This window comes from Tamandua tetradactyla, chromosome 1 (genome assembly GCF_023851605.1).
Source record: "Tamandua tetradactyla isolate mTamTet1 chromosome 1, mTamTet1.pri, whole genome shotgun sequence".
Lineage (NCBI taxonomy): Eukaryota > Metazoa > Chordata > Mammalia > Pilosa > Myrmecophagidae > Tamandua > Tamandua tetradactyla.
In genome coordinates, this window is record NC_135327.1 from 182,383,647 (window position 1) to 182,397,504 (window position 13,858).

At 36.4% G+C, this 13,858-nt stretch overlaps 1 protein-coding gene across 3 annotated transcripts in view; it reads left to right on the forward strand.

The window, feature by feature from the left end:
* Positions 1–1,935: 1,935 nt before the first annotated feature.
* UBN2 (ubinuclein 2) overlaps positions 1,936–13,858 on the forward strand; it is a 113,446-nt gene continuing 101,523 nt past the window's right edge. The window contains exons 1-2 of one of the 3 annotated variants that reach the window (XM_077144932.1): positions 1,936–2,026; positions 8,355–8,447. In XM_077144932.1, coding sequence (XP_077001047.1) covers positions 8,418–8,447 — 30 coding nt within the window. In that variant the 5' untranslated portion in view covers positions 1,936–2,026; positions 8,355–8,417. Of the gene's footprint in view, positions 2,027–2,059; positions 2,178–2,365; positions 3,554–8,354; positions 8,448–13,858 lie in introns of those variants that run through there. The other 2 variants (XM_077145001.1, XM_077144858.1) reach the window with 2 other exon arrangements.

A 13,858-nucleotide genomic window follows, 5' to 3' on the forward strand; every position in this document is an offset into this window, starting at 1 on the left:
TGATGATATTAAGAATTACTGATTGCATATGTAGAATGGATTGATTTCTAATGTTGTGTTAGTTAATTTTTTTTAATTAATAAAAAAAAAACCCATTATAGACCTCAATATATTATTTTAATGCTATGCTTGCAAATGACAGATTAATACCTTTCAAAGAAAGAGGACATTTGGAAAATACAGGTATGATGAACTTATCAATAAGCCCCTTAAATTCTTTTTTAAAAAACTTTTTATAAATTTGTTGAAAACTTTTTATGTTCTTTTAAAAAATGTTCTTTTAAAAACTGTGTAAAGCTATTGGCATAATTTCTCAGTTGATCCACAAATCGTAATGAGAAAGTTGTCTATCAATGTGGCAAGAGAGAAATGTATCATACTAAATGCTGAGAAACTTCTTCATCCAGTATGTATGGATATGAAGCTTACAATATTTGGTGACAAACCAACTGGTAACTTAAAACCTATATTTCTTTGTGATAATGCAATATCAACTCTATTACCAAAGAACATTTAGAAGCAATGATTAGTATGCAATTACAGTCCAACTTGATGAGAGCTTTAATACTGCAAATTGCATAAGACTTTCGCACCAGATACTGTAGCAAGACAATTTTATACAGGAGTTATGCCTGTATGGATCAAATATATATATTCAGAATTAGAAAACAGCATTGTATATTAAACTATACAAATTGTAAAGGGATTGCAAGTGATGGAACAGCAAATACGACCAGGAAATGGATTATATTAAAAAATTGGTAGAAACAACTAAAATCAGAAGATAATTAGAAACATTCAACACTGTATATAAGATTCACTTGGTTTTCAAAACCTTAAATGAATTAAACTTAGTGCTTTATGAAGGAAAAAAAACAGTGCATCCTAGTACTTTATTTACACAGAGAAATGATTGCCATATACGAAATTATCATGTTGGATAAAGATTAAAGAACTTTTTGTTGCTAAGAAGAAAAGTAGACTTACATTATTACTATTCAAAATAGATATACATATAGTACAGTGCAGATATATGTCTGTGGTATTATAATTTTATGTATGTGAATTAGCATTTTCAATTTTGACTTTTAAAAATAAAAAAAAGATCAGGCTCAACGGTACACCAGATGCACATGTTGCATTGTTCTCACACATTCTGGAAAGGAATAAATTTATCATTAGCTAAATACATTCTTTCCTAATTTGCTTTTGTATTATTTATATTGAAATGCTTTTACATTATATTATAAAATGAAATGCTTTTACATTTTATTATAAAAATTTATTACATTTTATTATAAAAATTACATCACATTAAATTCGTTTTTACTTTATCCTTCACAGTAAGTATTGAGAAACTTGTATTTTAGACATGCGTGTATGTACACTCGGTCACAGTATAAAATCTATTTCCTACTTTGGGTTATAATTCAAAAAGTTGGAAAAACACTCATTGCCTGTGAGGTTAGGAGAAGATGAACAGGCCTGAAGAATGATTTGGCTCACAGACTCCCAATAATTTGCAGTATCTGAGCTAAATTGTCGAGGGCTTTTAGAAGTTACTTTGTAGGTATATTGACAACTAGGACAGAGAATGATATAATAAAAACAGTGTTTTAGAAGCATTAATATGGTCACATTACAAGACTGGCAGGAATAAAGACTGAGAGCAGAAAGGTAACTTAAATGGAACTGTGACCATTCAAAACTAAGACCTTAAGTGCGGAATTAAAGAAGCAATGGAAAAGGAGATGGACGGAAGAGTGTGCCAAGGAAAAATAATAGCATTTTAGAGCTGGAAGAGACCTCTGAAATCATCTTCGTACATTTAAGAAAAGTAACAGGAGGCAAAAACAAAACAACAAAACAAAAAAACCCCGCCTACTCAGAATGTCTATGACGTCACTGACCCAATCAAGGAGTCATCAGTAGGAACATAATCCGGCTAATGTAATGAATTTAAGGCATGGATTCTCTTTAAGATGTGGAGGGCCAGCCCTCAAAATTAAATGAATAAAAACAGACCGTAAGTCTTATCCTTTTAAGTCTGAATGCCAATTAGTTTATCACAGGTGCGCCTACGAAGCTTGCTTAATCAAGGCTCCTCTCCCAGCCCGAAATGAGTCATTCAGCACTTCGCTTTCAGACTATTTCTCCTAAAATACCATCAGACCCACGTAAGAGGTTTTCTATTAACTTCAGGCCTTTCGAACATGTCACACACAGTCGCGGCCGGGAGAGAAAAATAGAAGCAGGTCGGAAGCAAGACACTGAAGGCCGGAAAGGGAGGGCTCTGCGGTTCACTGTTTTACTTTCGGAAAGGAAGCAGCTGGGTCGAGCCTCGTTGGAATTAGCTATTTCCTTTCTTTCCTTGATATGTCGCGCTATGGTAGCCAGGCTGAGGGCACGCCGGGCGGGCAGATAACGGCGCCAGGTCCGCACTTCCCTCTACCCCTTACCGGTCTCTGCCTTGAAAAACCTTACTACCCAACTCTCTTCTGCCAAGAGCAGGAAGGAACTGTCGGGCGGAACCACGCGCCATGATTAGGTCGGTCCCGGGCACATCTCCGAGGCTCGCCCTTGGCAAACCACATGCACGCCTGGAGTTTCCGGGTGCGAATAGAAAGCTAGTCGGAAAACCCGGACCCCTCCCTTTTAGGAAGGGCGCAGACAGCGTCTCCGTTTCCAAGGAAACTAGCAGAGCCCTTACGTCACTTCCGCGGACCTGTCTGGACTCCAAGCTGGTGGGAGGAAAAGAGGAAAACTGATTAACAGCCACGACTGTGGACGCGAGCGTCTCTTGTCTGCGCATGCGCCCGCTAAGCGGCCCGCTTCTATTTATGTGGGAGATCCAACATGGCGGCTGCAGCAACCCGGGCGATGGCGGTAGAGCCGATCAGAACATAGTAGCGGGGAAGGGGGAACGGTCCGCACTCACCGTGGAGTCGGCAGAGACGGCTGAGCGAGGTGGAGGGAAGAGAAACGACGGAGAGAAAAAGGAGGGGCGGGCAGGCAAGCAACTCGGTCTAGAGCCGAGAGCCGGCTCCAGCGAAAGCAGAGGGCCAGAACAGAGGGGATGGCGGAGCCGCGCAGAGTAGCGTTTATTAGCTTGTCACCCGTGAGGCGACGCGAGGCCGAGTACCCGGTGGCAGAACGCGAACCCGAGTACCCCCGCGAGCCTCCCCGGCTGGAACCGCAGCCATACCGCGAGCCGGCCCGGGCGGAGCAGCCAGCCCCGCGGGAGGCCGCCCCCCGGTCGGACTCGCAGCCCCCGTCTCGGGAGAAGCCGTTTCCCCAGCGCGAGGTTAGCCGCGTCGAGCCTCCCATGTCGCTGCAGCGCGAGCCCCCGCGGCCCGAGCCGCCGCCGCCGCCGCCGCCGCTCCCGCAGCTGCACTTGCAGCCGCCCCCGCCGCGGGACTCAGCCTCTCGGGCCGAGCAGCAGCGGAGGCCGCCGAGGGAGACAGTGCGCCTGGAGCTGGTGCTCAAGGATCCCACCGACGAAAGCTGCGTGGAGTTTAGTTACCCCGAGCTGCTGCTGTGTGGAGAACAACGGGTACAGAAGAGTCCTCTCTCATCCCCCGTAGCCCCTGAGAGCCTCAGGATCGGTCCGCTTCCCCCGAGCTGGTTTGCACCTTTGGACGCCCAATCTGCACGTCTCTGGTCGCCCCAGAGAGTGTGGGGTGGAGAGGGCAGAAAGGGTGGACGGTACAGTTAGTGCTACTTCCCTCCTCCCCCTTCAGTGTTTCCAACGCTCTCACCCGGCTCACTGACCCACCCCACCCCCCACTCTATCCAAACGTTGTTCCTAGCCTGTTTTTCTCTGTTCGTAGCCTCAAAATTTTCTCCTTTCTGCTTCTCACGCAAAATCTTGGAGCCCTGCAAGTTCTGTGGTTGGGTTTTCCTGTGGGGCTCCAGCTGTCCTTTCAATTGAAAGGAAGAGAAAACCTTGGGGGACACGCCCCCCAATCTGAAGCGGAGAAATTGTGTATAGCCCTTTGGGTATCATCCTCATCTTCATCAATATTTGTTATGCATGACGCTGTGGCTGTTGAGATGTGCTTGTGTGTTTTTGTGTGATATTTCTCTCAATTGAAGGGGATTTAAAGGTTAATCTAAAAATATTCAGAGACGAAGAATCCCACTTAAGGACTGAAGGGGAAGTGAGTAATCTGAGTATTTTATTTTTCTCTTTCGTGTTGTTATTGGTAAACCTTCTTAGCTTTGTTTTCTGCGGAGTTTGTTCACATTGTAATTGAGTGGAAAGTTGTCTCTCTTATCTGTTGTATATGGTGCCTACCATCATATTCTTATTTGATTGAAAATAACTCGTTTATAGGTCCAAGTTGGAGGATATTGCACTTGGCCACTGTAGTTATTGGAGAGGATTTCTTTAAATGTTAGCTATGACTTTTCAAAAACTTATTGAAACAAGATAGGTATGCTTTCCGTGGAACTGGTAAACAATGGAGATTGGAAAGGGGGTTGTTGATAATTTTAATTTTTATTGTTGTGGGTTTGTTGATCTGTAGAAGTTAGAAAGGGAAACGAGAAGTAACAGTAAAAAGACAACAGTTTACTCTGTTGTCTAGAGATTATGCATTTTATTATATTTTGCTTAGCTTAGGTATAGTGGACTCCAAAAGTCACTTGTTTTGTTTTCATCCTCAGTTGTCTTTAGTGTTGAAATGAGTGGCTGCTTAGTCGAAAAATAACATTAGGCACTATCACTAGATTTTGATTATTTTTAGTCAATTCATTTTTTTTATCATTATTTACAAACGTTGTCTTATGGTTAAATCATTGCTAAATAAATTATTGCTAAATAATTTCTACATAATTATTAAGGGAAGAGATTATTTTGTTCACTTCCACATAATGTTTTGCCCTTTAGACTCACTCTAGTGGCCCTTTTATTTATAAATGTAAAGTCATTTTTTTTCCCAAAATAGTTTTGAAGATATTGAACTAGTGCATTTTTCAAATAAATTATGCTTGACTTCCTAATCTAAGTAAATTTTCAATTTTAATTTACCTCATGAATTAGGTGAAAGACATATTTGGGTAAAAATACATAATAAATAATACATTTACTGACTTCTTACTATGTGTTAGAAACAGTTCTACGCACTGTACATTGCTTACCTACTCTAATGAAAACACTATGAGATAAAAACTATTATCCTCATTTTATAAATGATGAGACTAATATGCAATTTTATTACCACTATATTCCATAGTACTACCAAGTCTAAGTAAAACAAAATGTTTTATAATTAATTTGTGATGTTTAAATTTAGATGATCCTGCTGAAATGAAGTAGAAGTAGAGTCGTAGTAGAAATACAAAGACTTCTCTTGTTACCCTCTCTGTGCTGTGATAAATTAAAAGATATGTATCTTATAATTATAAAAAAGAAGAAAATTTCATTTTTGAAACCTTACCTTTGTTAACCTGATAATACCAGAATCAGTATTTCCAAGTAATAGGAGAAAAATGAAATTCAGTTTAATTTTTGTGTTCATTCTGTACTGTCAGTTTAGGGGTTAATTGGTCCAATTTTCTCATTGTATATTCAGTCATAACTGATAATTTTGGGGCAATCGCACATACATTTTTTATGTTCCACTAAATAGAAAATAAGCTGTTTATTCAGTAGAACTTTGCAACAAAGACTTGCCAGATTTTCCTATAATTACTCCCAGTGAATATGATTCTTACATAGCAAAATGTAGAACATACCCTGACAAATAAAATATTCTTGCTTCCATAAAAGGAAATTCTAGAAAGGAAGACCATCAGAAAAGCAAAGTGTGACCAACAGAATTAGTCTGGAAAGTGGCAATTCATGAATTTGGTTTTTCTTCCCCTCAAGGAGTGTCCAGTTATTTTTAGAGATTTGTAATACTTTCTAATTAAATTTTGAGTTATTTTAATTGAACAGTGTACCATGTAGTGGGCTGAGAGTAGAAAGAGGAGAAAAAGAGACCTTGTAAAATTAAAAGAAAAAGAGGCTATAAAATTAATTCTATCACTGAGTAAGATTTTAACTTCAGATCCCCAGGTTGACAGGTGTGGGGCTATTAGAAATTATTTGTTGCATGTGAATACTATGGTTTAGGGTGTGTTTACATCAGCCCCTTCATAAATCTAAAAGAACAGTAAAACCCTGATTAACTGGAATACAATCAAAATTTTTCTGTACTCTATTTTTATTAACAAGGAAAAGTACAACTAACTGAATATGTGTTAGCAAAATATGAAAAGCAAAACTGTTTTCCTGGTTGTCAGGAAAGTTAAGTTAAATCCTTAACTTTGTCATCTCTGAACAAGAGATGATTACGGTAGTTCAAGATGGTGAGTGAGGCATTGCAATCATCCCTATCCAGAAAGATTAATTAGCTCACCATTTTTTTTTGTTAATTGAAATAGCGCATTTTAGAAATAAATTTTGCCAGTGATTAATATACAATTAATTCTTTTTTAACTCCTGGTAAACCAGAACACCCATTTTTGAACATGATTAATTTAGCATGTACTGTAAAAGGAAAAATAAGTAATTGTAGTGTTAGTGTAGCTATTTGAGAATTCTGTGGTATTTCATTGCTGGTCATATTGCATATTTTGGATAAGACATATGAAAGCATTCTTAAAAATATGTTAGTGAATTAAGATCAAAGGACAAGATTGTTACATTGGTAATTTTTATATTTTGTAATTTAAGATCTTTTTCTTCACCTGAAAAAACATAAAGAAGTTACATCTAAAAAGAAAGAAGTTATGTGTAGATTTGGGGGGGGCAGAGGAGTGGAGTTCTTTCTTAACTATGAAAGAAAAGTGAGTCAGTTTTCTTAAATTTATTTTCCTAAACTATCAAGAATAAATAAGAGATTTCCTTTTTGATGCCTGTGTAAAGTCTACATAGAATATTTTTAAATGGCATGTAAGGTGATTCTTATTAAAAATATATACCATGTGTTTATATTTGCACTTATGAGATAGGTCAGACCACTTAGTAAGACTCAATTTTTGGACTTCACAACAATGTGAAAGAACAGTTTATAATGGCAAGGCATGGTGGTTACTCACTGTCCTTTAGCTTCAAGTTAATGCTATAGCCTAAACATACCTAGTGTTTCTTATTTCATTAAGAGTCTCTTCCTGTTTATTTCTTTCTGGACAATATTTATATTTTCCAATAGTATTACCTATTGGCATAAATGATTCTATAAATTTATTGCTTCTTACAATGGATAATTAAAAAAATTAACTCCTTAAACTTTAAGGAGTATCCCTCTATTCTAATGCCCCAGATATGAAGAATTGTCTTTATTCATTCCATCCATGTGTGCAAATCTTCACTCTTCTGGAATTTTTTTAATGCCCTTAAGGGTCACCCAAATCTGACCCTTTTTGTGCTTCAGCTATTGCATACTTTCATATTTAAATATTTGAAGATGCTATTTCAATAAAAACATCTAACCTTTTTTTCCTTTAAATTTCTAACCAACTATCCATAATAAGTAGCTCCTTGCTTTGGCTTTTTTTTGCATATTGAAAAACCATAATTGTGAAATGTGTCTGCTAAACGAGTTAACTCAAGTTAAAGTTGTGATTTATCTTTTAAATAGATGATGAATGTGAGATCCTGGCTCTGTATGTGGTTTTTTTTCTTTTAGTTTTTGTTTATTTTCTGTGTGTGTTTTTTAAAACCATATATTATAGTAAACTTTTATTCTCTGCCCTGCTAGAAGGAAGCCATGGTAATGTAATCTTTTCTGCAGCTATTTCACTTTTCTTGCTTTGTTTAAAAGTAATCTGTATTCCCTGAATGAATATCTATTGACAGGATGTAGATGATATAGAGGGTGTTAATGAACTGGTCTCAGCAGAAAACTGTTTCATCTATAGATAAATCTGTGACAATTCAGACAGATTATTAAAAATTGACTCTAATTAATAATCTAGAAATCCTTTTATATGCATTCCTTGACCAAAGCTATTAATCTTCGTTAGGGAAGATAGCAAGTTACAATTTTTTTTCATTTTTACCTAATGTGCTTTTTTTTCCTTTTCAGCACTGTTGTTTTGAGTGGGCTGACCAGAGGATCATTTCACAGGCAGAGACAATTTAAATTGTTGAGTTCTTAGTCACCAGAAACCTGTAGATTATAGAAGAATCCATTAAAATTGTGAATTTTTTTGCTGTGAACCAGTATTTCTTTCTAGTTATTTGTAGTGTTTCTGATTCATTTGGAAAAATTAATTCTCATTATTGATTAAATTTAAGGGTGTAGTCAACTCTGGTTGAAGTCATACTAATACTTCTATTTCTTTTCCTTTTCATTTTGAATCAGAAAAAGCCCAGTCATATAGAAGACCCATTTAATGATGAGCATAAGGAGAGGCAAGAAGTGGAAATGTTGGCTAAGAAGTTTGAATTGAAATATGTGAGTATTATGGTGTTCACTTAGATAATTTTATCCTCTTGGTCTATTTTCTTCCAAGGATTGGTTGGGAAGGCTTATTGAATATCCGTTGCCCACCTTGCCTTATTCTCACAAATCGAGTGTAAATGAATGGTTAGCCAGTCAAAAGAAAATTCTGATAGGTTTTTGACGGCTACAGTAATAGCCGTCTTTACTGTTCTCCTTTACAGTCTAGGCAGTTACTTAACAATGTATTGTCTTCAGTCTTTATAAAAAACTACAAGGTAAGTTTTATTTGCTACATTTTACAGATCAAGAAATTGAAACTGAGCTCAAGGTTAAGTAAGATCTCACAGTGGTCAAAATTAGGTAACATAACCAAGTCTGCCTAGCTCAAACTTTGTATTCTTTCTGCTAGCCCTATTGAGTATGCTATTTTAATTCCTTTAGGTTAGTGATTTTCAAACCTTCTCTCCTTTTAAGAGTTTTTAAGAAAGTGATCCCTGGAATCAGAATCAATCTGAAACAGAATGAAATTTCTTTGAAAGCGTTCTGTTTACCTTAAAAATTCATATATATTTTATATTCTGTGCTATAACATATTGTTCATTCTAATAGTAAATAATTTTTAATTTACCTGATTAAATTGCTTAACATTTTCCCTCAAATTTTCTAGAGGAAAATTCTTGTAGGAAGACCCACTCCCTACCTAGTGTTTATCCTATCGCTTTAACTACTCTTGGCACTTTACTGAAGCATAACCCAATTGAGAAGCAGGACTTTTTATATAAACCCTGTTGATCATTGAAAAGTATCTCTAAGATAAGATAACTCACACTAGCTCTGTCATTTATATATCCTCAGGATGTAACTAGAATCTTGGCTTACATTTGCTTGTTTCTTACGAGATGAAGAAACTGGGCATGGGAGAAAATATATGAGAATAGATTGGAATGCAAGTCAGGTTCTAGGCCATATCTACTAATTGTCAATTAGTAAGGTATAGAATTTCCAAAGACCTTCTGGCTCTATATTCTGTGACTAAATAATAGACATAGGATGATGTTTTGATAGCAGGAATAGCTTAAGTTTTCACTACTTTTTAGTGTTAACAAGACAGTGTTCTAGGCTATGCTGTGGAATGATATATAAATCCTGAAATACTATCTATTTATGGGTAAATTTAGGGTTTTAACTGGGCAATACATTTATGTGGTTTAAAATTTAAAAGTTTTAAGAAGTCTTCCTTTTATTCTATTGCCCACTTATCTAATCCTACTTCCTAGAGGCAAGTATTAGGGTTCCTTCTAGAGTTATTTTATGTGTGTCACTGTATATACATATATCCCACCGCCTCCACTTCTTTATACATATGTAATATTATACACACTTGATTTTCAATTACTCTATTGGAGAATTTTTCATATCAAGGCATAAAATAGAGACTTTCTTGTTCCATTTTTTTAAGGCTTCATGATAGTTCTTTATATGGAAATATCATCATTTATTTAACAAGTCTCCAAATGATTTAGTTTGTTTCAAAAAATTTTCTCTTATAAATATTGCAACAGTAAATAGCTTTGTAGCATGACACTTCACACATTTTCAAGTATACCTCTAGGACAAATTCCTGGAAGTAGAATTTTTAGATCAACAGATATTTATTTGTTATTTTGGTATACATTGCTAAATTATCAGTTCCACTCCTTCCAGTACTGTTTTGGAATGCCTGTTTTTCCATGGGTCAGAAAACTAAGGAAAATTATAATTGCTTTGCAAATGGGACTATTCTAGTATATGAACCCAGAAGTAATGTGACTGGTATATGATCACCTCGAAGTTAGCATTAAATCTTACTGGAGAACCCTAGTACTTGACATAGAAAAACTAATATTCACAAGAAGTTGGTTGATGTGTAAAATTGAGTCCTAAACAGCTTGGATATATCCAGGCACTAGCATAGATCCAGTGATACAATATTACTCTTGTTATAATCCAAATTATATTTTTTGTCTCGAGTTTTATTTTAACTACTCACTCTCTTATTTCCATTCTAAGTGGAGATTTAAAATGTCCTATATTATGATGGTTTCATGTGCATAAACCTAAAAGCATGACATAAGAATTATACCTATGAGCAATAAATATACTATATGTATATTTTTGTTAAGTAAAATGAGATATTTTAAGTACTGTATGTGAAATCGTATAAGTTGTTAACCTGGTTTACTTGGTTACTTCTTTGAGACAGGTAAAACAGAAATAAACTTGTTTCCCTAGCTATTTTTTCTTCTTCCTACTTTTATTTCATTCATTTTATAATTTATATGTCCTTGTGATTGTGAACATACAAAGGGGTATGACATTTGTCTTCTCTTGAAGAAACTTTAAAAATAATTAGGGAAACAATACATATATAGGACATGCAAATATAGTGCCAAACATGCCTATAGACATGAGTGATTTTCCTTTGGAGATTTGAAAGTGAGTAGAAGCGTCATGTCAGTTCCACTCTTGAGTTGGAAGGAATTTTTGAGACTGGTGCAGTCATTGAGTGGTTATTTCAGTCCACCGTCAAACAAATTTCTCTAATCCCTGAAATAGTTTTCTATCCCTTGTAGGATAGTGGTAGATGAGAGGCAGTAGAGGTAATGAATTAGAGCAGAAGGAACACTAGACTATGAGTTAGGACAGCTGAACTCTGATCTTATCTTTGCCATATAAACTGTGTGACCTTATTTAAGGTACTTGGCTTTTTTTATGCTTTGTTATCTGTCAGAGGAAAATAATATCTATCCAACTACTTCACAATGCAAGGTTTTTTGTTTGTTTATTTGTTTTTTGCATGTGTAGGCACCGGAAATCAAACCCCGGTCTCTGGCATGGCAGGCGAGAACTCTGCCTGCTGAGCCACTGTGGCCCTCCCTACAATGCAGGGTTTTTGTCAACATGAGATGAAAAATAGATTGTCAGTGTTTGAAATATTTGGAATATGTACCGTACTATATAAATGTGAGATACTGTGTCTTATTCCACACACAATGTGAATACATTCTAGCATAAATATATGTGGGATTTTAACCTCTATTAACAGACACTACCCCACTGTTTTGGATCCTTGGAATCACTTTTTCAGATATTTCTTAATTTAACTGATTGTCTTGAAGACTACAACAAATTGTTTGGAACCTTTTAAGAAAATCATAGGCCAAAAGTGACTTTGAAGAAGATACCTCATCCAGTTCTAGCTTCTTACAAAAGATTACTTTTAAACAAACAAACAAAATGATCCTTTTTGGTGTCCTATAGTTCAGGTGGAACAAATTCACATGTCTACAACATCCTCACCAATCAATCAATCAGTGAAGCATACCAGATAGAGAATGAGAAATGGGAGGATTGTCCCCACTGGTAATAGCGCTTCTCCCATCTAGAGTGCAGCTGCCATGCAGCTCCAGCCTTTTATTACTTTGCGGTAACTTGGACCTAGGGTTATCATATCTTTCCATTTCTCAAAAGAAGACAAAAATCTGTATTCTCCTGTCAGCTCTTATTTTTAAATATTTACTTCTACCTAAAACAACACCAGGTGACCCAAACAAAATACATCTGTGTGCAGAATTCAGCTCTTGAGCCCTAGTTTGGGGCCTTGGCACACTTTTGCTCCCCTTCCCCCTGCCCCCCAATGTATTTAACTCAGGAATCCATCTACTTTTAAATTCTGTCCTTTCTCTTCTGCAGGTGAAGTGGTTGGTGATTTATGTGGGAAGCTATTCCATTTCCGTTTTGGAGGGGAGTGTGTAGGAAGTTTCAGAGAACTGAAGTTAAATTCATTTGGGGGTTTCCAGGTACAGGGAGAATAAGATATTAGTTGTGGCTGGGTCTGTGTGTGATGTTAATGATGAATTCTCTGGTTTCTTGGAAGTCTTCAGAGAAGAGTATATGGGCTTTTTGTGTTCTCATAGTACATATTTCTATTGCTTGTGCTGGAGAGGAGTTTTGTGAAATGGAACACACTAGCCACTTGATGAAGTAAGGATGGATAACCATAGAGTGCAGGATGTGTCCTATCTCTTGCAGCAGTTACTCTGTGAAGAAGGAATGAGATAGTTCTGATACTTGAAAAGTGGTGATGTCAGAAATTCTACAGATTATAACATAGTAAAAGGAATACCCTATATTTGATTTATGCGTTTGGTTTCTCTATTCTGTACTATTTTTATTGCATTTACAGACATCTCTCAGAGATATTGCAGGTTCTTTCCAGATCTTTGCAGTAAAGTGAATGTTGCAATAAAGCAAGCCAGAAAATTTTTTGGTTTCCCAGTACATATAAAAGTTATGTTTACATTGCACTGTAGTCTATTAAGTATGCAATAGCAGTTGCTTAAAGCAGGGTTGCTACAGACCTTCAATTTGTAAAAAATGCATATCTTTTCAGCTTGATAAAACAAAGCACAATAAAATGAAGTATGCCTGTATCCTGTTTTCTATTGTGCTGCATTTCTACTTGGGTAATGTGACAATGCATATTCAGCATCAGTTGCTAAGTGTGTGTGTGTGTGTGTGTGTGTGTGTGTGTGAGTGTGAGTGTGTGTTTTGGGTTTTGGTAAAAAGACATATGTCTATTAAGTACTTGTTTTTACCTAGAGTATACTAAACTTGAACATAAATTTTTTTTTTTTTTTTTTTTTTTTTTTTAAAGAGAGAGGGAGGAAGGGAAGGAAAGACAGAGAGAAGGAAGGAAGGAAGGGAGGAAGAAAGGGAAACATTTTTTAAACATTTTCTTGTTTTATTGTATTTTGTTTGTTTGTTTGTTTTTCACATGGGCTGGGGCCGGGAATCGAACCGAGGTCCTCCGGCATGGCAGGCAAGCACTTTGCCCGCTGAGCCACCGCGACCCGCCCAAATTTTATTAAAAAGGTCATTTTTACTACTCTCTAGACTCAAAATGAGTCTTGTTGGTTACTGTAGAATGAGAGCAGGATGTAGTTTGAAGAGGCCCTTGTGTCTTCCTCCATTCCCAATTTCAAGACTCCAAACGTTTAAGCATTTCCAACTCAGTTTCCAAATTAGTGTCTAGGTTGTGTATACTTTTTCTGAGTCCATGATATACTATAAAGTGAGGAATGAGGCTCATTTGGATGGATAAAACTTGTTTTCTTAGCCTTCTAGGATAAAGAATAACTATTTATGATGATTAGAAGATTTCTTTTAGTGATTTTTCTCACCTTTGTTACCCTAGCCATCTTGAAAGATACTCCCCCTAAATTTTGATATAAATTCAGTAACCTAAATGAAAGTGCAGTATCTAGTGCTTAGCATGGGACCAGTTTTAAGATTGTTTGAATTTGAATGACTTTCAGGATAGGAATATATGTATCCTGCCATACATTTATTAGCATTTATGAAATCACATTGTGACTATAAAA